At 42.3% G+C, this 25,753-nt stretch overlaps 2 protein-coding genes and 2 pseudogenes across 2 annotated transcripts; 2 read left to right on the top strand and 2 right to left on the bottom strand.

Moving 5' to 3' along the window:
• Positions 1–1,184: 1,184 nt before the first annotated feature.
• Positions 1,185–4,231, bottom strand: LOC125546161. The gene has a single exon (XM_048710329.1). The coding sequence runs from the start codon at positions 4,141–4,143 to the stop codon at positions 1,390–1,392; it is 2,754 nt and encodes a 917-aa protein (XP_048566286.1). The 5' UTR covers positions 4,144–4,231; the 3' UTR covers positions 1,185–1,389.
• Positions 4,232–7,361: 3,130 nt separating this feature from the next.
• On the top strand, positions 7,362–7,444 carry LOC125549735 (annotated as a pseudogene).
• Positions 7,445–20,290: 12,846 nt separating this feature from the next.
• LOC125549383 lies at positions 20,291–21,639 on the top strand (annotated as a pseudogene).
• A 3,087-nt stretch (positions 21,640–24,726) lies between these two features.
• On the bottom strand, positions 24,727–25,751 carry LOC125547272 (G-type lectin S-receptor-like serine/threonine-protein kinase At5g35370; the record flags this gene model as incomplete). The annotated part of the gene is made up of 1 exon (XM_048711215.1): positions 24,727–25,751. A coding segment is annotated over one exon (867 nt), but the record flags the coding sequence as incomplete, so codon positions are not given.
• Between the last annotated feature and the right edge of the window lie 2 nt (positions 25,752–25,753).

The following is a 25,753-nucleotide window of genomic DNA, read 5'->3' as shown; positions in this document are numbered from 1 at the left end:
TGGACAATATCACGTTAAATCGTTATTTGTCTCCATCATTTACTCTCCCTTATTTTTATTAGGCGCCATTCATCTTCGTCTGCTCGCGTGTGCGTGTATTCCTTGTATTCTTGAAATAAAAAAATTAATATCTCATATTGAAATCCAAATGTACAAACCTTCCACGACACATAAGATACATACTTTGCTTTCAAACCAACAATAAGTGTCACTGATTTAGTACAACTTCATATTAATTTTATACTAATTTATTTCGGGACGAAGAGAGTACATGTTATCCACCAACCACAGCTGCATCCTTTGTTTCACAGAAGAGAGTACATGTTACATGTTATCCCATTCGTAGGAAGAAGATCTTCAGAACAAGCTCAATCAAGGATACATTTGAACTAGTTTTAATTTTTACTATTTTAATGGTTTCAGAAAATATAATTTCACTCGTTCAAAAATCAATATTTTAAAATGTACATTTCACTCATTAAAAAAATATTTCAAGTATTTTAAAAACACTTGATTAAGTCAATACATAAAAAATGTTTCCTTTAGTTTCAAATTTAAAACATGTTCCACTGATTTCACTTATTTCAAATCACTGGTTTCACTAAAAAAATGGATGTATTTGAACTAATTTTTTAAATATATTTAAGTTATCTTTTAAAGCACTTTCATAAAATAAAAATTGTTTCGCTTTGTAAAGTTATATCATATTTTGAAATAATTAGTTTTACACATGAAAACAATCCATTTCACATATCCAAAATGTCCGGTTTCACACCGAAGATGATCACCACACAACATGGCGAGCTGGCTTCATATTTTTCGTGGTCCATATCATGCGAGTTATAGCAGTCGTAGGGAATTTATACAGGGTTGGAGTTATCATATTTCCATATATGATTGTGACAATTTTTATAGGATACTTACCACCTTGGGTGAGATGTCCTTTTGGAAAGCAACAATAATTACAAACTTAGCTAGCGTCATACCAGTAGTAGGAGATACCACAATTACTTGGCTTTGCAGTGGTTTCTCAATGAACAATACCACGTTAAATCATTGTTTGTCTCCATCATTTACTCCCCCTTATTTTACTAGGCACCATTCTTCTTCATCTGCGTGCATGTGCGTGTATTCCTTGTATTTTTAAAATAAAAAAAGTACTATCTCATATTGAAATGCAGATGTACAAATTTTCAACGACACATAAGATACATACTTTGCTTTCAAACCAACAATAATACTCTCCCCGTCTCAAAGTGTCACTGATTTGGTACAATTTTATACTGACTTTACAGTACTAATTTATTTTGGAACGGAAAGAGTACATGTTATTCCATCAACCACAGCTGCACCCTTCGTTTCCCTCAAGGAGAACTCCCCTGTTTTATGTTAAATGTTAGAGACCATTTCATATCCACCCGATCTCCTCCTCTGCGAAGGAAGCGATGCGGTGCCTTCGAGCCGCTGCTGCATGAACAACAACAAGGCCAGCAGCACTGCCCCGCACGGTATAACCACCTCCCACGCCATGCTGAAGAGGTCGCCACGGGGGCTCGCGTACAGGTGAGAGGAGTACATGCTTGGCTTGTAGAGATGGGCTCTGACCACATCGTACACATGAGGCGCCACACGGACCATGGTGCCCCCTATGTAGAACCATGGCGAGATCGCTCGAGCTCTGGATCCTCCCAAGGCCGCGTTCAGGATGACCTGCGGGAGGAGGAAGCCATCCAGTACCAGCCCCACGTACGACACAAGGTCCTCCCAGATCGTCGCCGGCCCTTCACCCATGCTGATCATTGACGGGTCGCCGCTCATGGCACGGGCGTTGATCCCGTGGATTATCGCGGCCAAGGCTCCTCCGAGCGCGTACAATGGTAGGCATATCCACAGCACGGTCCTCTCGGACACGGTGGATGTGCGGCGGCCTGACCACGCCAGCTGAAGAAGGCGCAGCTGCAGCACGAAGGCGATCAGCGTAGGCGCCCTCATCATGACCTCGTTCATCTCTAGCCTCCGGCTCGTGGAGTAGTAGAAGTCATAGTACTGGCTCCTCCTGCTTGGAAACAGGGCCTCAGAGTTGAGCGCGAGAGGGGCGAGATACCCCATGGTGACCACGGTGAGCATGGTGATCGATGTCGCCGCAGCCGCCTCTAGGTTCCTCTTTGTGTGGAGGATCTGCAGGATGATGAAGACGCACGACAGCGTGGTGGAGGCCAGCAGGAGGACACTCTCCATGTCCATCCTTGATACGGCCTCAAACACTTGTGAGGAGTACATCCCATAGGAGGTGAAGTCGACCTTCTCGAAGAAGAGGCGGTCGGTCTTGTCCCTGAGGCTACTGATGACCCCGGTGCCGTGCCCTTGCGCCTTGGAATCGAGGGAGGCGAACTGCACCGTTACCAGTGTCTGGCAGTCCGTGGAGCCGTTGTGCTCCTTGCAGCCGACCATGCAGAGGATGCCCCTGTTGGGATCATAAACACCTTCTGCTGAGATCTTTCTCTTCTCATAGTCAACTGAGTAGTTTAACGTATTGGTAGGGCGCACCCAGTTATCAGGTGGAGCAGTGTAGCGTATGGTGTAGCTGACATTCAGCAGACCCGGCTCTTTGTCTTCCACAGCCACTGTGTGCTGGAAGAAGGCGTCATCGGCGGCCAGCCTCTCGCTGGCGAGCATCACCGAGCCGATTGTGACTGGGTAGGCTTCTCCACTCCAGATGTCCAGCCCGTCGAAACGAAACGCAAAGTCACTGACGGTACAGTTAAAGTCAGGGAACGAGTACGACCCCGTGACCTTCTTCCCCTTGCTGATTTCCAGGTAGTGTTTCCTGGCCTCCCCGAGCACCGTGGCATTGTAGCTGTACTTCACGTCGGAGAGATTGGTAGAGCTTATTTGGTCGTCGATGCTCGACGCTGTTATCACGCCGTGGATCAGTCCAGAGCCGGCGTTGGTCGAGTTCCAGAGCATCCCTGACACGATGCTCCGCTCCCGCATCGTCCATACGGCCGGGAACCAGAAGCTCATCCCGATCCCGCATCCGTGCTCTTGCACAGCCGGAGCAGACGACGGCACCGGCAGCGCAACCCGGCACGCCTTGAAGCAGAGCATGCGCCGATCCGAGTCCCAGTGCCCGTCGGCCACGACGGCCTCCTCGCGGACCAAGGAGTGTCGGCGGCGGCGGTAGTACCGGCGCCTCTCGGTCGCCCTGGTGTCGTTGAAGAGCACAGCATATGCGCGGACGTGCACGGCCGCGCCGTCCGTGGTGCAGCGCATCTGGTTCACGCGCATCCAGGGAATCAGAGCGCCGCCGTGCTCTAGGCTGTACGAGGTCATGAGTTGTTGGGTCAGGTGGCTGCACGCAGAGTTGTCGCCCCTTAGCGCCCGGAGCGACTCCCTGTCCGGGTGCTTGGGTGGGCTGGGGCTGCAGGCCGCGCGCTCGGAGCCGTACCTGTAGTCGTCGCCCTCGGCGTACGCGCGGAGGCGGAAAGTCCCAAGGCCGGAGCCGCCCTCCAGACTGCCGGTCACGAATGGATCGGCGAGGGTGGGAGGACTGGGGACGCGGAGGCGGAGGGCGACGTCGGGGTAGTGCTTGAGGGAGCCGTCCTCTCCGCGCTCGGTGCCCGTCCCGACCATGCAGAGCTGCAGCGAGGCGGAGGAGTAGTGGCCGTCGAGGACGAAGGAGATGGGCGCAGGGAAGCTGTAATTGTCGCGGCGTCCACCGGGGCTGCGGGGACCGGTGAGGGTGAAGGTGGCGGTAAGGTGGAGGAGAGCCGGGTCTTGGGTGCGGGAGATGCCGTGTGGGAAAAAGGCGAACGAGCGGTCATTGTAGGGACCATCATCTTGAGGGGAAAACAGGCCGGCAGCGCCACCAGAAAACTGGCCGGCGGAGATCTGGAAGGAGCGGGTCAGTGAAAGGGCGTCGTCGGCGTCGGTGCGGCGGTCGTGGGCGGGCGGCAGGGATGGGCAGGCGGTGGAGTAAGAGGAAGCGGTGACGGCGGCCGAGAGGGTGGCGGTGGACGCAAGGAGAAGGAAGCACAAGCAGAGGTGGCACGTGTGCATGCTGGGAGTCCTCTTCCTCCCTGGTGCCGGCGCCATTCTTGGTCGGTTGGTTGAGCTTGTTAGCCCGGCCATGGCCATGTCCATGTGTTGGTGCTTACATACCCGAGGGAGTACTAGACTAGTAGTAGAAAACTGCAGGGCTGCGATGTGGATTGTGGAATGGCCGACTTATTTGTTGGCAACTTGCATGTATCGAAGAAAAGTTGGGAGGAAATATAGAAGAAAAAATGTGCCTAGTGGAAGTTGAGAGGAAATATCGAAGAAAAAATGTGTCGAGTGGTGAGAGGCATAATGGCCAATGGGTCCACACACTTATCTTGTCCTGGTTTTTCAAAGTAAACGTCAACGGTCAGTGAACCCGGCCTTTCGTTTTCATTCAAGTTAATTGTTCGCAAAAAGAAAGATTGTCCTAGGTGAAACTTAAATTAAGGCTGACCAAGTCTCTATGCAGAAACATATCAAATTCTCTACTGTAGATAATTGTGGATTTTTTGTTCTTGAATTCAGAAAATGTTTGCATATTCGAAATATGTTTGCTAATTTGAAAAAAAAAAGTCCATCAAATTGAAAAACTGTTCACGGATGTAAATATTGATCACCAATTTGAAAATTTGTTTATGGATTTGAAAAATGTTCACGAATTTAAAAATATTCATGAATTTTAAAAATCATCACGAATTTTAAAAATGTTCCTAATTCATAAAATGCTTACAGAATTTAAATAAGAAAAATATAATAAAGGGATACAAATTAAAAGGAAAGTAAATAGAAAATAAAAAACCAGAAAAGCCAAAGAAGAATGGGAAAAAACCTTCCCAAAAGCGGAAGGAAGGTTCTTGTAGCTTACATAAACCGCAATTTGAGCTGGAGAAACCACAACTCCTTCGATTTGTACAACAGCTCCACCAACTCCGCTCCTGGAGTTGTGGAGCGGAGGGATACCGAACAGGGCGCTAGTGAACTCAAACTTGAACCCCTGAAATGTCCGATTGAACAGGAACAATCACATGAAAGTACTAGGACCTTGAACAACAGCCTCTCTTGCCGCAGCATGAGCAACTGCATTAGCGCACCTCCTAGGGGCCTGTTCGGTAATCACCCGCTCCCAGAATCTTGTGGAGCGGAGAAACCACAACTCCTTCGATTTGTACAACAGCTCCACCAACTCCGCTCCTGGAGTTGTGGAGCGGAGGGATACCGAACAGGGCGCTAGTGAACTCAAACTTGAACCCCTGAAATGTCCGATTGAACAGGAACAATCACATGAAAGTAACTACTTGAACAACAGCCTCTCTTGCCGCAGCATGAGCAAGTGATTAGCGCACCTCCTAGCCTGTTCGGTAATCACCCGCTCCCAGAATCTGTGGAGCGGAGAAACCACAACTCCTTCGATTTGTACAGCAGCTCCACCAACTCCGCTCCTGGAGTTGTGGAGCGGAGGGATACCGAACAGGGCGCTAGTGAACTCAAATCAAACTTGAACCCCTGAAATGTCCGATTGAACAGGAACAATCACATGAAAGTACTAGGACCTTTAACAACAGCTTCTCTTGCCGCAGCATGAGCAGCTGCATTAGCGCACCTCCTAGGGGCCTGTTCGGTAATCACCCGCTCCCAGAATCTGTGGAGCGGAGAAACCACAACTCCTTCGATTTGTACAGCAGCTCCACCAACTCCGCTCCTGGAGTTGTGGAGCGGAGGGACACCGAACAGGGCGTTAGTGAACTCAAACTTGAACCCCTGAAATGTCCGATTGAACAGGAACAATCACATGAAAGTACTAGGACCTTTAACAACAGCTTCTCTTGCCGCAGCATGAGCAACTGCATTAGCGCACCTCCTAGGGGCCTGTTCGGTAATCACCCGCTCCTAGAATCTGTGGAGCGGAGAAACCACAACTCCTTCGATTTGTACAACAGCTCCACCAACTCCGCTCCTGGAGTTGTGGAGCGGAGGGATACCGAACAGGGCGCTAGTGAACTCAAACTTGAACCCCTGAAATGTCTGATTGAACAGGAACAATCACATGAAAGTACTAGGACCTTGAACAACAGCCTCTCTTGCCGCAGCATGAGCAGCTGCATTAGCGCACCTCCTAGTGAACTCAAACTTGAACCCCTGAAATGTCGACAGAAGAGTCTCTGAAAATTTGGTATCCTACATTTACTAGGTCAAGCCAAGCCAAGGCCCAACCAAGCCCACAAAGCTGACTAAGTCACAACCGAGGCTTCAGGCAAAAGAAGCCAGGCATGTCCGACATCTGCCTAAGAACTGCCCAGATTTAAGTAAAAAAAACTGGCAAAACTTGTGAAATCTCACAATCCATCCATCCCTTGGTCAGATTTTGTACGGTAACGCACCAGAAGAAAAAAAAACATACTACAAAAATGCCCAATACCACTATGAGATACATACAAGATTTGATCTGATCATTATCGACTCAAAAGCGAAACGAAAGGAGAGTCGGTGGAGATCGTTGATGCAGATCCCCACATCTGAGATTTTAGAACCTATCATCTGCGAGGATGTTCTACGTCAGACAGCCCTTCAGGAGGCCCTCGGACATTTCCTCAGAGACGGCTTCAGGGAAAGCAACTAGTTAACGAGCGCTCCTTCGGGAGCCTCGCAACGATCAGCACCACTTGGCGCGCTCTCAGCCATTTGCCACGTGTCGCGCTCCCAACGATTTTGTTTTTTTATATTTTTTCGCACGCGTTTTCGGCCTTTTAAATGATTTCTTAGACGTTTTTCCACCGGTCTTCCTTAGCTTTTCCATCAAAAAAATCGAGAAAATTTTTTTTGCGCAAAAAACGCTTTCTCTTTTTTTTCGCGAGAGTCCCGGCCGCGCCTCTCGGAAATGAGAAAAAAGCATTTTCTGTTTTTTTTTCTTTTCGCGAGAGTCACAGTTTTACTTTCGCGAGAGGCATAGTTGTGCTTTAACGAAAGTCATAGCCATGCCTCTCGAAAAAAATACATTTTCTATTTCTTTTTCTTTCGCGAGAGTCATGGTTTTCCTTTCGTGAGAGTCATGGCCATGCCTCCTCGGAAACGAAAAAAAACGTGTTTTCTCTTCTTCTTTTTTCATCCGCGAGAGTCACGGTTTTGCTTCCGCGAGAGGCACGGTTGTGATTTCGTGAGAGGCACGGGCGTGCGTCTTTCGGAAAGGGAAAAAACCCATGCTCCTGGTTCGGTCTTTTCGTCCGGTTTTTTTTCGTGAAAAAAAAAGATTCGTCAAAACCTATCAACATGAGATCTAGTTTTGAAGATATTGACACAAAGAATCCAACGGTGAAAGCGATTCGAGATGAGACGATGAATGATTAATTTTCCAATTGGTTTGATTGGTCAACATGATGGCCTAATTACTGAACGAATCTGATCATCCTTTATGGTTTGATATTAAAAAGAAATGAAATTGTTTTAAGCTTTCGCAGTTTCAAAGATATGGTGGAGTCCTTTGTTCCAGAATGGTACCAAAAATTATTTTAGTGCAGTTGAAAAATAATCAAACAAATTATCGTCCTCTAATCAGTTTAGGGGTCGGCTAAGTGCAGCCTAGAGGAGGATAACCGAATTTATCCTCCCTTACGATTAGATACAGGATCAGTTAGAGTTTTGCTAATGTGGGGACTTTTGGTTGAGCAACAGGTTTATAAAGAGAACCAGGAGTAAAACGGGAAGAAGAATCTACAAGTAATCTTTCTAACTAGCAAGGTCGGAACATGGGCATATTGTTGATCTCAACGCAGAAACAAAGAACGTAAAACAAATCTGGATCAGACTTTCCTGATTCCACGCGGCCTGTAAAGAGTGTGCATACCTTGTTGGGGTGGTCAAAGAGAAATAGAGACCTAGTTTAGAGATCAATCGCAAGTTGTTGTTCTTTCATGGTGAAAAGTAAGTGGCTTTATTTTTTTTTCCGAGAGAAATTTCCACATGGGCGGCACGACGACGCCGCCCTGGTCGCGGCTGCCCATTAGTGGTCGTTGTAGCGAGCAGGCCATTGTACGAGTTTTGAAAATGTAGTCTATATCAAAGTAATGCATTAACTCTGCACTGGTTGTTAAAAAAACTCTGCACTGCTTGTAGAATACTATGGAGAACGGGCCGCCATACCAGTGCGATGAATTTACATTTTTCAAAGTTGATTTTTTAAACATGCAAACATTTTTTTAAAGTGAACACTTTTTAAATGTGAATATGTTTTGAAATTGCAATGTTTTTTTGGAAAAAGCAAAAAAATTTGAAATTTTGAACCATTGTTTCAAGACACTGACATTTTCTAACATTCGCAAATACTTTTTGACTTTGTGAACAAATTTTTAAACTAGAACATTTCTGGAAATTTTGAACAAAATTTTAAAATCTCAAAAAAATAGAAACTCCCAAACATTTTTTCACATGCAAAGAAAAACTGAAAATTGGAGCACTTTTAGAATATTTAATGATTTTATAAAAACATGAAAATTTTGAATTTATGTAAAATTATGACAAATGCAAACATTTTTTGAATTGTTTGAACATTTATTTGTAAAAGTCAACATTTTTTAAAATTCAAATACAATTTAAATTCCATACGAATAATAGAAAAACTGAAAATTTGAAACAGATTCAGAACCGTTCCCAAAACTGGATGGCTTGTACTGTCTAATATGTCAATATTATTGCCCATATTGTGAAGCTTCCAGAATTTCCTGCTACGAGCGTCCAATAGCAATTGCGGTCCTTTACATTGCATTTTGCGTCAAGATGCCCACGTTCCGCAACCGCATCTCATCGATTCTGCCTCTTGCGGAATTAAATCAATGCTTTCACAATAAGTAAATCGGTGCCTCTTGCGTGTTTTTTTCGTTCTCCGAGAGGCACGGTGGTGTCTCTCTCGAAAGCAAATCCGTGCCTCTCGTAGTCTAAAGAAAAACGAGTTCTTTCCTTCTGTGAGTGGCATGGTCGTGTGTATCACATAAGCAAATCCATGCCTCCACGAGAAATTCCTGCCTCTCACGGATGGAAAAAATGTGTTTTTTCTTTTCCGAAAGGCACGACCGTTGCTCTCGTGAAAACGAATCCGTGCCTCCATGAGAAGTAAATGTGTGTCTCTTGTGAAGGAAAAAAGTTTTTTTTTCTCTTTTGCGAGAGACACGGCCGCATAAGCAATTATGCACGTGCCTCCACGAAAAGTAAATTTGTGCCTTACGAAAGGGGGAAAAAAGAACATGCATCAAAAAAATTGGAAAAAGATTTTTGGTCCAAAACCTAAGAAAAACAGAAAGACTTCCGAAAAGCCGAAAAAACAAAAAAATGTATTTAAAAGCCGAGAACGCATGCAAAAAGATAAAAATTAAAACAAAATTCGGAAAGAACGCCCATCGCGCGACACGTGGTGGCGGCTGAGAGTTCACCAAGTGGCGTAGCCCAGCCCAAGTGACCCTTGCGGGGGCATTCGAAGGAGTACTCCTTGATTAGTTGCTCTCCCCGTGCGAAAGGCGGAGAGCGACTAGGTACCGCTCATAGCGACACCTACATGAGCGTCACCTGCAGCACTAGCTAAACGAAACTGGTCCAATTAGTTCCAAGCATCCACAGGAAAAACAAACATGTCTGCACATATGAGTTTTTTTATTCGTTTGATTTTCTAAATATGTTAGTAAAGTTTAAATCATTTGAAATACCTACTTCCCAGAACTTAGAACTACTTTTAACAAAATCTTGGAGTTTAAAAAGATTAACACACTGGAAAAAATTTCTAGAGTAATTTCAGCAATATGTTTATAGCATTCAAAACAATGTGTGACATTTACAAATATTGGCGCATTTCATAAAACCTATACATGACATTTAAGAAAAAGATTTATACAATGAAAACAAATCGTGTAATTCAACAAACCGGATACAGAAAATTGTTACAAGTTCAAAATATATTTTTGATATTTTACTGAAAAGTGTTTGCACACTGTAAAAATTGTTCCGTATCATTCAGAAAATGTTTCGATAGGGATTCCTAAGACTTTTAACATATATCAAAAATAATCAAAATCTTTTTGAAAGAATATTCATCATGTATTTAAAAAATTTATTAAAAAATGTTTTGGATGTATACAAAAAATATAAAATGTATATCAAAAGAATAGACATCAAAATATATGTTTGAAAATAATGTTGAACATATATTTAAAAAAATTAAACGTGTAAAAAATGTTCTTGGTATATATGATCAATGCACAGTGCCTACGAAAAATGTGGACATGTGCTGAGAAAAAAGGAAACATAAGGAGAAAAGATGATCAAAACCGAGAAAAATTATAAAAGAAACCAAATAAAATAAATAAAAATAAAGGAGCAAAAACAAAAAAACTTGAAGAAACCATGCAAAACATGAAAACCCCAATAAAACCCCATAGATTAAATTAGCAAAACCCAAAAAAGGCCACAAAGAAAATTAAAAAAAGACTGTAAAAAGGTGAATACCACACTAATCCAACAAGTACACAACAAAGAAGAATAAGAAAAAATAGACGAACAACAGCGATCGATCGAGGTAGCGCCTTCTGGTTCGCTTGCCATGAAGAGAAGAACTGGTCTGGCCGGATAACGACTCATAGAAAAACCCTTCTGGCGAGACATATGAAATATTTGTATGAGCGATACTTAGCCCTGGTGAAAATGGTGACATTTTGTCTCAACAAATAGGGACTACATATTCCAGTGTCCTATGCGTGGAAGAGAGCAAGCAGGAAACATTATCAAGCCAGGCCTAGTTAGGTTGATGTAGAATTTCTTTTTTGTACCATTTTTTCCGCCTTTCAGATATTTCCCAGTTCTTTTGTTCTTGTTTGTGCACTTTTCATTTATTTTAATTTCATTTTTTGGTTTATATTTATACATTTGCTATCAAGCTTTTTTCCGATGTGTTTTGTATACACAAACCTTTTTAATAATCCAGGACGAACATTTTCACACTAGCCGATAAATAATTTTCCCAATGTGCGATCAACTTTTTGTACAAGCGCAATGAAATTTATTTTAATTTGTGATTACTGATTTTTTAATACACAACTAAAGTTTTAAATACATATAGAAATTTTAAATACTAATTAACATTGGGGAAATAATAAGTTAATCGAGGAAAGTTGTTATTCCTTTAAAAAAATTAAAATCTTGATGTGGCACTAGAGATAATATGAAAAAAGCTTGTATGGCAATCATTTATGCTCTTGTTGCAAAGAATGTGAAACAGTTAGACACTCATTCTTTTAGTTTGGGTGGCTAGAGCTATTTGGTGCATTATTGAAAAAAGTTACTACGGTCAGTTGTTGTCCTACAAACTTGTCGCAATGTATTTCTTGGTTGTTTGCTTTCCTGCATGTTTGGGGATATGGACTACTCGAAACAAAATCACTTTTTAGGGCGTGTGAGGTGAACGCTAGTTGTGATTATCCTTACAGTTTGCTTGTTTTCGTTATACTGGACGGGTTTGTTGAAGGAGGAGAACAATGCAGTGTTCCAGGAGGGAGTTCACCGTTCACGCAATCATGTAGGAAGCGACCATGTTGGCACGCCATACGTCACCTAAGGGTGCTGATCCTGGTGCCTTGTGGATTGTTGATTCATGAGCTTGCCGAACGATGGGTGTATTACCTAGAAGTTGTTTTTCTTTTCAACAAATGGTTAATTTGATTGCCTCAAGATGGAGCATCAAGAAGATACAAACACGATTAGCATACACTAGTTATCAACCCGTGCATTCGCACGGGCTAGTTTATAAAAAAATATTAAGTATATCTTTTTCTTAAATTTGATAAAAAAATATATAATTTCATTTGAGTACATATAACTAATCTCTAGTATATCAGTACCACCACCACTGGTTACCAGCTCGTCAGAATTTTAAGAATATAAAATTTTCATTTACGAATAGTCTAAATTTGAATATACGACCAGAAATGGCAACATATTACAAAAATATTATTGTTCATAAACATGAATTTTTCTATATTGCCGAGATAAAGAATATTACAATATTTTAGACATATTACAAAAAGATAATTGTTTGTAAACGTGCATTTTTCTACATTGCCTAGATAAATATGATTACAATATTTTAGACATATTAGATTGAACACAGCGAAGCATAGAAGAATAAACATGAGATCTCTAGAAATATAAGACCATCTTGAAAATAATTTAACAACCATATGTTCCTATATACCTCGCGCTAAGATTGTGGCTAGTTGGTCTACCAGGCTTGCTATAAGAAAAAGTAGTCAAAATGGCATATAGAGTGTTGACTTCTACCACAAATGCATGCCTACATGTTCCAACCCAACTAAGAACAGCTTCACCACGAAAATGGGCATTTAACTTTTAGTGTACCCAACTATCTATTGAAATACAATGGGGTTTCTTATGCAAAAAAAACGATATGAAATCTCAGCGACCATCTTATATTTTCCACCAAAGCAACCATGCTCTCCATATCTTCGTTCTCGGGATCGGCAACTAATCTAAGTGTTGATTATTGAATTCAGTACAGTTTTATAACACCAAAGAACATGTACTTGGCATCTAGAATTAAGATGAAGATACAACGTAGTGTGTGCTCATGTAGATGAAAACAAAATCCATAAAGATTGATGATGTGGATGTCGTACTGAAAACTTATTTATTAACTCTAGGGGATATAGCACTCATATTTTTTATGCATCGTTCAGACTAAAAGAGACATGGCATTTCCATTTGCTTAGATATTGTGTGTTCTGAAAAGGAAAGAGAAATATATCAACAATAAGCAGTTTACAATTTATCTACAAATTATGTAATGGAACCGGCATGATAAAAACGCCACTGTATCTTTCTTTGAACTTTATTACAACATGTAACACATGGAGCAGTTATCTCCAGAGAAGGGAGCCAGAACTTTTAGTACTTAATAATTAAGAATATGGTAATGGCAACATGGCACATCAGATTCTTGGAACCTATAAACATGAATACCCACACAATATAATTCTATTGAAGTAGTGGCCAGAACTTTGTAGTACTTAATAATTAAGAATACGTTAATGTCAACATGGCACATCAGATTCTTGGAACCTATAAACATTAATACGCCCCCTCGGCACTATGCAAATGTGTACATACATCATGTGAGACACAGTATACACTTGAAGATGATGTATAGCACTTGATGGCTCCTCCTCGCCGCGGCGCACCTTCAAGTATGATCTGGCCCGTCGCGCGCGGGTTGTGCGTAGCAGATTCTGCAGGGGCAACCTATAAAATCTAGAAAATATTATTTGGAAGTGTTGCTATATTAAGTATTTGGAAAATAAAAAGATCATAATATGGTTTTCACATTTATTGTTTAGATCAATAGTAGTTATGGACAATATTGTAAAACATGCTCTAAATAAATCTGAATGTAACTTGCTGTATAACCCTAAGAGTTTATTCTTGATGCTTGATCTGTTGCACGATACAGTGGAGCTGCTAGGAGTGGGCCAGCAATTAGGTCCTCCAGATCATGTAAAATTCATAGGGAAGTTCTTTGTACCTATTTAGGGCTTTACTTTAACCACTGAGCTGGAACATGAAGGATGTAATAGGAGAAAAATATATCAGTATAAGCATCCATAGCACGACACCCGATTCAATCATATAGTGTTATAGCTTTATATATAACTAAGCAAATTTAATCCATACTACATTCATGTCTTGCTAAAAAATAAACTAACCATATATTGAGCAGATACTTTGTTATAAACTTTTGTCTGTATGTTTGAGCAGATACTTCGGTTCCTTTATTAGGGAAAAAACTACCCAGAGTCCAAAAATATGCTTACAATCTATAAGAAATAAGGTCCAGCTTTGCAATATATTTGGTTTTATACAGATTAGGTTAAATGAACTACATGAGACATCATCACATATACCACCAAATTGTTCCCAGATGGCAAATATAGGAGTACATTAAAGCACATGGATTAGTACGTTGATAGATAAATATGTATTAAACCCTCCAAAGAACTGTCACTACACCACACCATGCACTGCATTGATGCATTAGCCAAAATTAAAGCATCACTTAATTTTGGCAGGAGAAAAATAGGTCAGCATGCGTGGCTGATGCAGACAGTTTATGTAATGAACTAAACAAACCTGATCTTGTATCTTATTTCCCACCTAGTTAGAAATTAGTATATCACATAAGCACAAAAATTAAACTAACCGCACCGACAGATTACTCTACTCATAGATTTCTCAATAAATACTCCAGTGATGGATTGCAAGATATATCTTCACTTCATGGGTGCATGTATATGCTAAATATTGTTCCACTAGTAGAAAAAGGGTCTTCTGTCCCGGTTGGTAAGGGTCTTTTGTCCCGGTTTTGTGAACCGGGACTAAAGGGTTGTTACTAATGCCCTGGCCCTTTAGTCCCGGTTCAATCAGGAACCGGGACTAAAGGCCCTCCACGTGGCCGCTGGCTAGAGCTCCACCAGCTCCACCTTTAGTCCCGGTTGTAACATCAACCAGGACTAAAGGTAATTTTTTTTTTAATTTTTTTCTCGATTTTCAAATTTCTGAATTATTTTATAATTTAATCTCTAATCACCCACCCCTCATCACTGCTCAATTTAGCCTCTAATCTCTAATCACCCCTCATCATTCCAAATCATCTAACTTTCCGACCGGTCACCCATCCCTCTCACTACTCCAGCCCGAGCACGCTTAACTTTCGGGTTCTATTCTCCTTCGTTTCCAAGTCTGCACTTGTTGTTTTCCTGACAATAGTAAGATGCCAATCCTATTAGCCCTCAGGAGTTTAGCTTGAGCATGAAGTCACACATTTCACTGTTTGAGTTTGAAACTATTATTGTACAAAACAATAATTATTTAGTAACACTAATATTTCTTGAATAAATAGTTTGACCACAGTTTGACCAGATTTGACCAAAATTCAAAAAAACCGAAACAATTATTTAGTAACACTAATATTTCTTGAATAAATAGTTTGACCATTGTTAGACCACAATTTGACCAGATTTGACAAAAATTCAAAAAAACTAAAATAATTATTTAGTAACACTAATATTCTTGAATAATTATTTAATAACACTAATACTTCTTGAATAAGTAGTTTGACCATAGTTTGACCAGATTTAACGAAAATACAAAAAAAACTGAAATTTGAGCATAACTTTTTTCCTTTTAGAATTTGAGGATTCTAAAAATTTGCAAACAGGCCGTAGGCTATCAAAATTGAAAGCGGATTTTCGTTCTGAACATTTTGATATATTATACGTTTTTTCTGACATCGTATGCAAAAGTTATAGCCGTTTTATATTTTCCCTACATTTTTTGCAAAACATGTCCAAATTTAAGTTTTTTAATTTTCCTAACTAGTAGATGTAGTAATATAACTACCTCTCGAAGGATTTTATTTTTTGAATTTTTTATCATTTTCTTTTGATTTTTTCAAAACAAAAAAGGTGATCGGGGGGGTAGAGTTTGAAAATGGGACCTTTAGTCCCGGTTTGAGACACAAACCGGGACTAAAGGGCATCGCACCCTTTAGTCCCGGTTTGTGTCTCAAACCGGGACTAAAGGCCTAATCTTTAGTCCCGGTTTGAGACACAAACCCGGACTAAAGGGCATCGCACCCTTTAGTCTCGGTTCGTGACTCAAACCGGGACTAAAGGGCTCAGGTGAACCGGGACTAATGCCTTAGCCGCACGAACCGGGACCAATGCTCACATTAGTCCCAGTTCGTGATTGAACCGGGACTAATGTGAATATTGTCCCGTGACCAAAGCCCTGTTTTCTACTAGTGTTCCTTCCAGAAGCTACTCAAGAGCACACCCTTGATCTGTGCTAGACCTATATATTACATTGGATACATATGGGAGAAAGATCATTGACCGTGGACGTGAGGGATTTCTGTAAAGGTGAAATAACCGATTAAGCTACATAATATTACACGATTAGTGTTTACCTAAAGAGCCAGTGTGCATACATATTAGCCTCCTCTAGTTGTTTATATGAACTCTACATGCACAACCGAGTACTTTGATGATACTAATTCACTTAGCAGCATGGTCTTATTTGGTCCTTCGGACATCAAGATTACGCTGCATGAGAACAGGCTGACGACCTCCAGCGTTGATGACACCGAATGGCGATTCATAAATCTGGAAAGAAAAAATCTTTAGGGTGGGAAATGAGAGATCATGGTGTTAAATATTACCGTATTAGAGAAGGAAAACAATACAAATTTCTAGATGTAATTATGTATCATGAAATTTACTTTTTATTGTAACGTGATGCAAATCCTTTTTTCTAACGCATGATGGTTGCATCTCAGCAGATCTACCTAGGCTATTCTACAATTTGAGCCGATATAACTTGGCTATGTAACTTCAGATTCAAATCTAAACCGCCAATAGCAAGAAAAAGAAAAGTTCAAAGGTGTAGAGATAGTCAAATTTACCTGCTATGGGGGACAGAGAATCGCATGTGAAGAGAACCTATCAGTGGGGAAACAATGTGACAGATCGGAGCGATGGAATCCCAAGGATTTGAGATGAGGCAGCGATTAGTGGAGAGCCACGATTGCAGCACCGGATTGAGGTGATCATCAAGACAAATATGTTATGTTGTGTTGGCTTGCGGCGGGGAGACAAGACGAAGGATGATGGAAGTAGATAGATAAAAGCGAGAGGGCGGCAGCAGCGAGTTCAATCCATGGGAGCAGTCTTACGGAGGGAGACATGGGGCGTCGATGTGAGATTGAGGGTGTGCGCAAATCTACCGGCCCAAAGTGATTTACATGCGTCTAGCCCGACACCTTCAACACGGCCGACGGCGGCGCCCAGGCCTACGATGCTGCCGCTCGCCACATCCACGGCAGACAGGCCAAGGTAAACTTCCCCGACACTCGCAGGGCGAACTGCAGAAGCAGAGCCGCGCCAACACCGCAACGTCCCCGTGCGCCTGCGAAGACGGCAACGTACTCTGCCGGTGCCTTATGCGGCAGCGCAGGCACGGGTGGAACAGCAGGCCGTGATGTCCAAGCGGCCTGAACCGATGGCCTATTTGAACATGGATGCATTCCTTGTTCTATGACGTGGTGTTTCTCAAAAAAAAGTTATATGACGTGTGTTAACATGAATACTTATATTCATTTAAAAAAAACCATGGATGCTTATTGGAAAAGGAGTCTTTCTTTAATCTTGATCGTTATAACTTGTACCCACGTGATGGATGGCTAGTGTTATTTTTTCTCTATAACGTGATTTTTTTTCAAAGTTCTATAACGTGATTTTCATATGTGTAGACTGCGTCATGTTTTTTTAGCCCGTGGGGCTATAGATACATAGAGAGATGGGAGTTTTAAAACGTGATTTCTATATGTGTAGACTACGTCATGTTCTTTTAGCCCGTTGCAAGATAGAAAAGATAGGAATTTTTTTCACCTCAAAGAGAAAAAAGATAGGAGTTTTTTCTCTCTAGGATTTTATAGGTTGATCTACACCGTTATAATTTGATCCCACCAGATTAACTGTTCCTAATTACTAATTAACGTGGTAATTTCTTGGAAGTCTGTAATTAGTATAGGTATAGGTATAGATATAGATATAGATATAGATAGATCTGGCCTCTACATAGTTCAGATGCACACAACCAACAGAAAAACACAAACAAAAAGACGTCAGCAAATAGCAAATTCATCTAAGACCAAAGCTATGCGTAGGCGAGGGGAAAAACCCACAAAACGATCAGATACGCGATTAGCATACTATGACAATGACCATATCCGTACCAGTCATCTCATGACACCACATGGAGGACAAAATTCTGTTGTTGGTTGTTGGTGTTTGCAAAGTGTGTGGTGCCTTGTTGGGCCTTTTGCATGTAATGCTGACTACTTCCTCTGTCCTATAATGTAAGACATTTTTTTACAGATTCTAGCTTGATGACGATGTTTCAATGTTATCACCTTTTTGTTCGGTGATAAGTGCTTCGATGGTGATCACATGTAGCAGCTTCCTGATAATGCTCCAACTCGCTCTTTTTTTTTCTCATTTTCTCCCTACTTCTGGTTCGTGTTTAGTTGTAAAATGGAAACTGGTGTATTCTTGTTGAGCAATTAATTGAAAGGGGATGCCAATTTAAAAACAGTAGTTAACATTTTAAAATAAATAACCAATATGTTTCAAATACATGAAAAATATGCAATAAATATTTTTTTCCAAATACATACCGGTCTCATTAACGGTATGCAAATATGCATAAATAACCAATATGTTTCAATATTTTTTTCAATCCATGGGAGCAGTCGTACGGAGGGAGACTTGGGACGTCGATGTGAGATTGAGGGTGTGCGCTAATCTACCGGCCCAAAGTGATTTACATGCGTCTAGCCCGACACCTTCAACACGGCCGACGGCGGCGCCCAGGCCTACGATGCTGCCGCTCGCCACATCCACGGCAGACAGGCCAAGGTAAACTTCCCCGACACTCGCAGGGTGAACTGCAGAAGCAGAGCCGCGCCAACACCGCAACGTCCCCGTGCGCCTGCGAAGACGGCGACGTACTCTACCGGTGCCTTATGCGGCAGCGCAGGCACGGGTGGAACAGCAGGCCGTGATGTCCAAGCGGCCTGAACCGATGGCCTATTTGAACATGGATGCATTCCTTGTTCTATGACATGGTGTTTCTCAAAAAAAAAATATATAACGTGTGTTAACATGAATACTTATATTCGTTTAAAAAAACCATGGATGCTTATTGGAGAAGGAGTCTTTCTTTAATCTTGATCGTTATAACTTGTACCCACGTGATGGATGGCTAGTGTTATTTTTTCTCTATAACGTGATTTCCATATGTGTAGACTGCGTCATGTTTTTTTAGCCCGTGGGGCTATAGATACATAGAGAGATGGGAGTTTTGAAACATGATTTCTATATGTGTAGACTACGTCATGTTCTTTTAGCCCGTTGCAAGATAGAAAAGATAGGATTTTTTTTCACCTCAAAGAGAAAAAAGATAGGAGTTTTTTCTCTCTAGGATTTTAGAGGTTGATCTACACCGTTATAATTTGATCCCACCAGATTAACGGTTCCTAATTACTGATTAACGTGGTAATTTCTTGGAAGTCTGTAATTAGTATAGGTATAGGTATAGGTATAGTTATAGATATAGATAGATCTGACCTCTACATAGCTCAGATGCACACAACCAACAGAAAAACACACACAAAAAGACGTCAGCAAATAGCAAATTCATATAAGACCAAAGCTATGCGTAGGCGAGGGAAAAAACTCACAAAACGATCAGATACGCGATTAGCATACTATGACAATGACCATATCCGTACCAGTCATCTCATGACACCACATGGAGGACAAAATTCTGTTGTTGGTTGTTGGTGTTTGCAAAGTGTGTGGTGCCTTGTTGGGCCTTTTGCATGTAGAGCTGACTACTTTCTCCGTCCCATAATGTAAGACATTTTTTTACAGATTCTAGCTTGATGACGATGTTTCAATGTTATCACCTTTTTGTTCGGTGATAAGTGCTTCGATGGCGATCACATGTAGCAGCTTCCTGATAATGCTCCAACTCGCTCTTTTTTTCTCATTTTCTCCCTACTTTTGGTTCGTGTTTAGTTGTAAAATGGAAACTGGTGTATTCTTGTTGAGCAATTAATTGAAAGGGGATGCCAATTTAAAAACAGTAGTTAACATTTTAAAATAAATAACCAATATGTTTCAAATACATGAAAAATATGCAACAAATACTTTTTCCAAATACGTACCGATCATTTTCCCAAATTCGTGATGAAAGTTTTTCATACACACGAACATGAACAGTTTTATATTTTCTGTATTTTTTTGATGTTTTTCTAAATTGAACTTAACAATTTTTCAATCTGTGAAATAAAAATTCGGCTGCTGGTATGGAGCGCATTCGTAGGAGCACGCGAGAGGTTGGACGTAGGCGCTGTGCTCCGTGCTTGCCTAGAAGAATATGGCCCGACCAATATACTACAGTACTAGCAAGGAAACGAGCTCGAAATTTTGTTCACTAGTAGTACATAGTAGGAACCAGACCACACGTACCGCGGCGGGCACAGAGCTGGCCACCGGCAACGCGTTGACGCGCAGACGAGTCGTGAACCGACGGCGGTGGCGGCGCCATCCCGCAACGACTTCCATGCCGGGCTGGATACCACGTAAGATCATTCTTTTCCCATCCAATGTGCGTGCCAATTCTGCACCACACACCAATCGCTTGCATAAAAGCACGCTCCGTCGATCCAGTCCCATACCACATCACGATATTCACAATCCACCAAGTCACAGCCCATGATCATGGTGCACCGTGCTACGATCATCGCGCTCGTTGCGCTGATCTGCTGCCTCCTGGCCGGCGGCGGGGCGCGCGCGCAGCCGTTCGACTACCCGGCGGCGGGGCTCTCCACGACCTGGGCCAACACGGAGGCCGCCCTGCCGCACCACGTCGTCTACACCGACGGCTCCGTGGCGCGCGCCGCCCTGCTGCGTCTCAACCCGGCCGGCCTCGGCCCCTCCTACGCCTTCGGCTTCTTCTGCACCGCCAGTCAACCACGCGGCAACGGCCCCGCGGCCCCGTGCACGGAGTTCCTTCTCGGCGTCGCCGTCGTGTACTGCAACAGCGGCGCGGGCATGACGTTCGTCACGGCCGGCGTCCCGCAGGTCGTCTGGTCGGCCAACCGCGGCAGCCCCGTCCGGGAGGGCGCCGCGGCCGAGCTCACGCCGGAGGGCGACCTCGTGCTCAGGTCCAGTAACGGCGCGGTCGTGTGGTCGGCCGGCACCAAGGGCCGGTCCGTCGCCGGGGCGCGCATCGGCAGCGACGGCAACCTGGTGCTGTTCGACGGGCGCAACGCCACGGGCACGGTGTGGCCAGTCGTTCGACCACCCCACGAACCGCGCTCCTCCGTCGGCAGTTCGCTGAGCACGGGGCGCGGCTTCACGCCAACGCGTCGACGCGGACTGGCGCGATGGCAGGCTCTACTCGCCGTCGACGACGATGGACTGAATGCTACGTCAACGCCACGCCGCCGCAGCTACTACACTCGGCCCTCAGCGAGACCGCACCGGCGCCTACGCGACGTACACCAACGCACAGTCTCACGGTTTCCGCGTCCTGGCGCGCCACCCCCGCCGCTGGCAGCCATCCAGCTGCCCACCGTCGGGGCAGGCACGGTGCAGTACATGCGGCTGGAGCACGACGGCCACCTCCGGATCTACGAGTGGCGCTCGGGCTGGGCGCCGGTGTACGACGTGCTCAAGTTCTGCGACATGTATGTACAAATTCCATTATAGAAAAAAATGGACATAAATCTTGTCTCCATTCTCTCTGTATTGATCACCTCATGCCAGATGGATGGTGACTTAGCTTGTGCCGAACCCAATAATGTCTATAATCCTAGAAACACCTCTAAAACTATGTTGGTTTCTGCCTTGGCTTAATAAAGTTGGGGCCGAGGAAACCCCTATGTTTAAAAAAAAACACCTCTAAAACTATGACGTTATACTATTGTATCTGGTACTAGTGCACACATACAGAATCAACAATAAAAATAACTATCCACTTTAGCTATATATAAGTCGTCTGAATTTTAAATTTAGATCAATCAATTTTCTAACCGTTGATTCTTTTGTCAAGATTTGTGTTGTTTTCTTTCTTTGGTTGCTAAGGTTGATTTTTGACTTGTCCCTATTTGGGGTAAGTCAAACTTTTCTTATGCTGCATTTTTTATTTGCCCCTGTTTGGGGTAAGTCAATATTTTCTTAGAGCATCACCAACAGGCCCCCAAAAAATGCCTTACGCGCTAAAACTTTAGCGCACGCGTGTGCACGCGGGCTGCTACAGGTGGGGCCGCTAGATTGGGCGTTGTATTTTTGTGCATTTGGAAAACCTCGTCGTTAGTCCCGTGCGCAAAAAGACAATTTTGACGCCATAAAAGAATTGTACCGCGTTGAGGTGAAGTGCGCCTGTTGAAGATGCTCTTAGGTTGAATTTTTAACTTGCCCCTATTTGGGTAAGTCAATTTTTCGATTGGGCTTGAAGCCCGTTATACCTTGTCTGTTGTTTTTCTATGGCTTTTTTCTTTTGCTTTTATTTTTTATATCGTTTATTTCCATATGGGTATTTTTTTGCATTTGGATGAGTGAAAATGTATGCATGCAATTATTGTACAATATGAGTGTCAATTACACTAGAGTGTGAAAAGTGCACTATTGTACGATTATTCTTTCCATATTTGAAAGTCCAATTTCAATGTCAAGCTGAGAGCAAGTATTTTTATCTCGTTCTCTTTCTTCTTAAAGGGTAATACCAATGCCACTATTTCATTGTTTCTTAGAAAAATCCATTGTTTTGATTAGTTTTAGTTTTTATTTCTTTTCCTTTTTTTCTTAATGAGTAATCACAGTGCCACTAATTCATTCTTCCTTAGAAAAAACTATTATTTTTATTTAGTTCTAGTTTTATTTCATTTTCTTTCTTCATTAAGGGTAACATCAATTCCACTAATGCGTTCCTTCTTACGAAACAGCTTAGCTCCACTAATTTATTTTGTTCAAGTTTTATTTTAATTATTTTCATTTTCTTTCTTTCGGAAGGGTATTAAATTGCAACTAACTCATTCGTTCTTAGAAAATTTATTTTTTATTTTATTTTATTTCTTCTTTAAGGGTATAATACAAATAACATTAATTCATTCCTTCTTAGAAAACTTTTTTAAGGAAAATCCAGATAGCATGCTTATTTTTGCATATTATGGAAAAAGCAATTTATGTATAAAGTGTGTGCGAAATTTTGTCATTACTTGTTTTATTTGTTTAATTTTATTTCTCCTTAAAGGGTAATACTAATGACACTAATTCATTCTTCCTTAGAAAACTTACTTGGCTTCTTCTTTTTTCATTTTATTCTTTAAGGGTAATTCCAATTACACCAATTTATTCTTTCTCATAAAACTTCATTTTTGTGAGAAAAAAATCATTGTTATATGTCTGTTCTTGTGTATTGTAAAAAACAGAATTTCAGTGTAATTGCATGGAAATATTATTATTATTATTATTATTATTATTATTATTATTATTATTATCATTTTTCTTCTTAACGAATAATACCAATGGCTCTAATTCATTATTTCGTATATTTTATTCTTATTTTATTTTACTTAGTTCGTATTTAAGTGTTATACCTTTGTTACTAATAGATTTTCTTGTTGGAAACTTCTCTTTTTATGAAATTTCACAACTATATGCTTATTATTGCATATCACAATAAGATGCAATTTATGTGTAAATTGCGTAAAAAAAATTGCGCTATTTGTTTCAATATTTTTTTTCTTTTATCTCTTATTTAAATGAAAATTCATGAATCCTTACAAAATATCATTATTTTGATTATGTTTAGTTTTTATTTTATTTTTTCTTCTTTAAATGTAATACGAATGTCACTACCTTAGGAAAGTTTTTTATACGAAAATTCCACTATTACATGTTTATGCCTGCATTTTATAAAAGAGCAATTTTTGTGTAAATTATGTCAAAACTTTGCCATTATGTTTTATTTATTATCATCTTGAAGGGCAATCGATGCCACTAATTCATTCTTTCTCTTAAAACTACATTACTTTTATTTTGTTTCAACTTTCATTTCATTTTATTTCTTCTTAAAATGTAATACAAATGCCACTTATTCATTCCTTCTTAGAAACTTCATTATTTTGATCCCCACCCCCTGTTTTTATATCATTTTGTTTGTTCTTTAAGGGAACTTTTAAACTTGGTAGAACTTTGGATGGAAGGGAGGGGCTCTAGACCAGGCCTGGGATTTGCATATCAGACTTGTCAAGGCCGGCCCGAAATTTGGGCTGGTGTGGGAATGATCAGGTTTAACACAAGTTACCTTAATTGCTGGAAAAAAACATTGCTACCTTAACTTGGTATTTCCAAATTCAAATTGTCGTGTAATATGAAAAAATGTTCAAACACAAAAAAGGTGTCAGTTGTGTATGTTGGGAAAATGTTCTGTATATATGTGTAAAATATTTTTAGAAGTGAGAAAATATTCATGTATTGAAAAATAATGTTGGCGTATTCAAAAGGCTATGTTCACATATGAAAAGAAAAGACAATAAATAAACAGAGAAAAAAGTGATGGAAAATAAAGAAACAAAAATGTAATAAAAAGGAATGGAAAAAATCAATACTTTTTCTTCATTGTATTCATTTCCATGGCCAGTTATGTTTCTTTTTTAGTTCCAATGTGAGCGTGGTTCTATGAAGCTCCGTTTCTATATGCATAGGAGCCACAGAGAAATGTCATGGTTAATTGCTAAATGAAGATATTTTTTTATTGTTGATTCTGTATGGGGTGTGGCTAGGTCTCAGTCGACTGAGATTTAACCAAGTCTCAATCATGTGATATAACATGTAAAAAAAGAAAAAAAACTGAAAAGAAAATTTTGCACGGATCTCAATGTAAGACCTCACGGATATAGCATCGACTGAGGCTTAACAAAGTCTCAGTCGACCGAAACTTAGCAAGACTGTAGAGATTATTTCGCTTTGGCACAAGCTAATCACACGTGAAGTCGCCATGCATTTGTCATGAGGTACTCAATGTAGAGAGAATGGAGAGATGATTCATGCCGTTTTTTTCAATATTGGAATTTGTACATATATATGTCCCAGAACTTTATTCGTGTCATATTTTCAAGGACAATGCCATATGCTACTGTATTATGTGCGTATAGTGTTCAGGAGTCATCAGTTCCTGGCAGGCTTGACCTGCACCTTGATATGCATGGTGGAGTTGTAGTGCACCACGTCCGGCTGCACCGTCTGCATCGAGAACACCTCCGACTGCAGGTAGCATGACCCGTCGCCGGCGTCCGGGCCGTAGTAGAACTGCGCCGCCGCGCAGGCGCAGTCGTCCAGGCACGCCTTCTTGCACGCCTCCTCGCTTACCCTCTCCACGGCGCGCATGCTCGTGCCGTGGTCGTTGAAGTAGGCCGTGCCCGGCAGCGACACCAGCCGGTGCTGCGTGCGTGGCCGCCGCGACGGGCGGCACGACGTTGGAGGCGGCGTGGTCGGGACGCAGCCGCGGTTGGGCCTCCGGAAGTCCACCGGCCGGAAGTTGGCCGCGTCGGGGCAGCTGCACTGCGTGTCGGCCGTGCACACGCCGTACGCGCCGCACGCTGTCGGGAATGCGCAGCCGCCATCCGGGAAGAGGCGCAGCACGTCGAACACCGGCGCCCAGCCCGAGCGCCACTCGTAGATCCGGAGGTGGCCGTCGTGCTCCAGCCGCATGTACTGCACCGTGCCGGCGCCGACGGTGGGCAGCTCCATGGCTGCCAGAGGCGGGGCTCCGGGCCGGGCGGACACCGTGAGGCTGCCATTGGTGTACGTTGCGTAGGCGCCGGGTGAGGTCTCGCTGAGGCCGAGCTGGTAGTAGCGCTGAGGCGGCGCGGCGTTGACGTAGGCGCTCAGGCCGTCATCGCCGACGGCGAGGTAGAGCCGGCCATCGCGCCAGTCCGCGGCCGACACGTTGGCGGTGAGCCGAGCGCCGTGCTTCAGCGACTGCCCGACGAGGAGCGCGTTCGTGGGGTGGTCGAACGACTGCCACACCGTGGCGT

This window comes from Triticum urartu, chromosome 3 (genome assembly GCF_003073215.2).
Source record: "Triticum urartu cultivar G1812 chromosome 3, Tu2.1, whole genome shotgun sequence".
NCBI lineage: Eukaryota > Viridiplantae > Streptophyta > Magnoliopsida > Poales > Poaceae > Triticum > Triticum urartu.
Note: the sequence above shows the minus strand (reverse complement) of the source record. Positions and strands in the feature narration are given on the sequence as shown.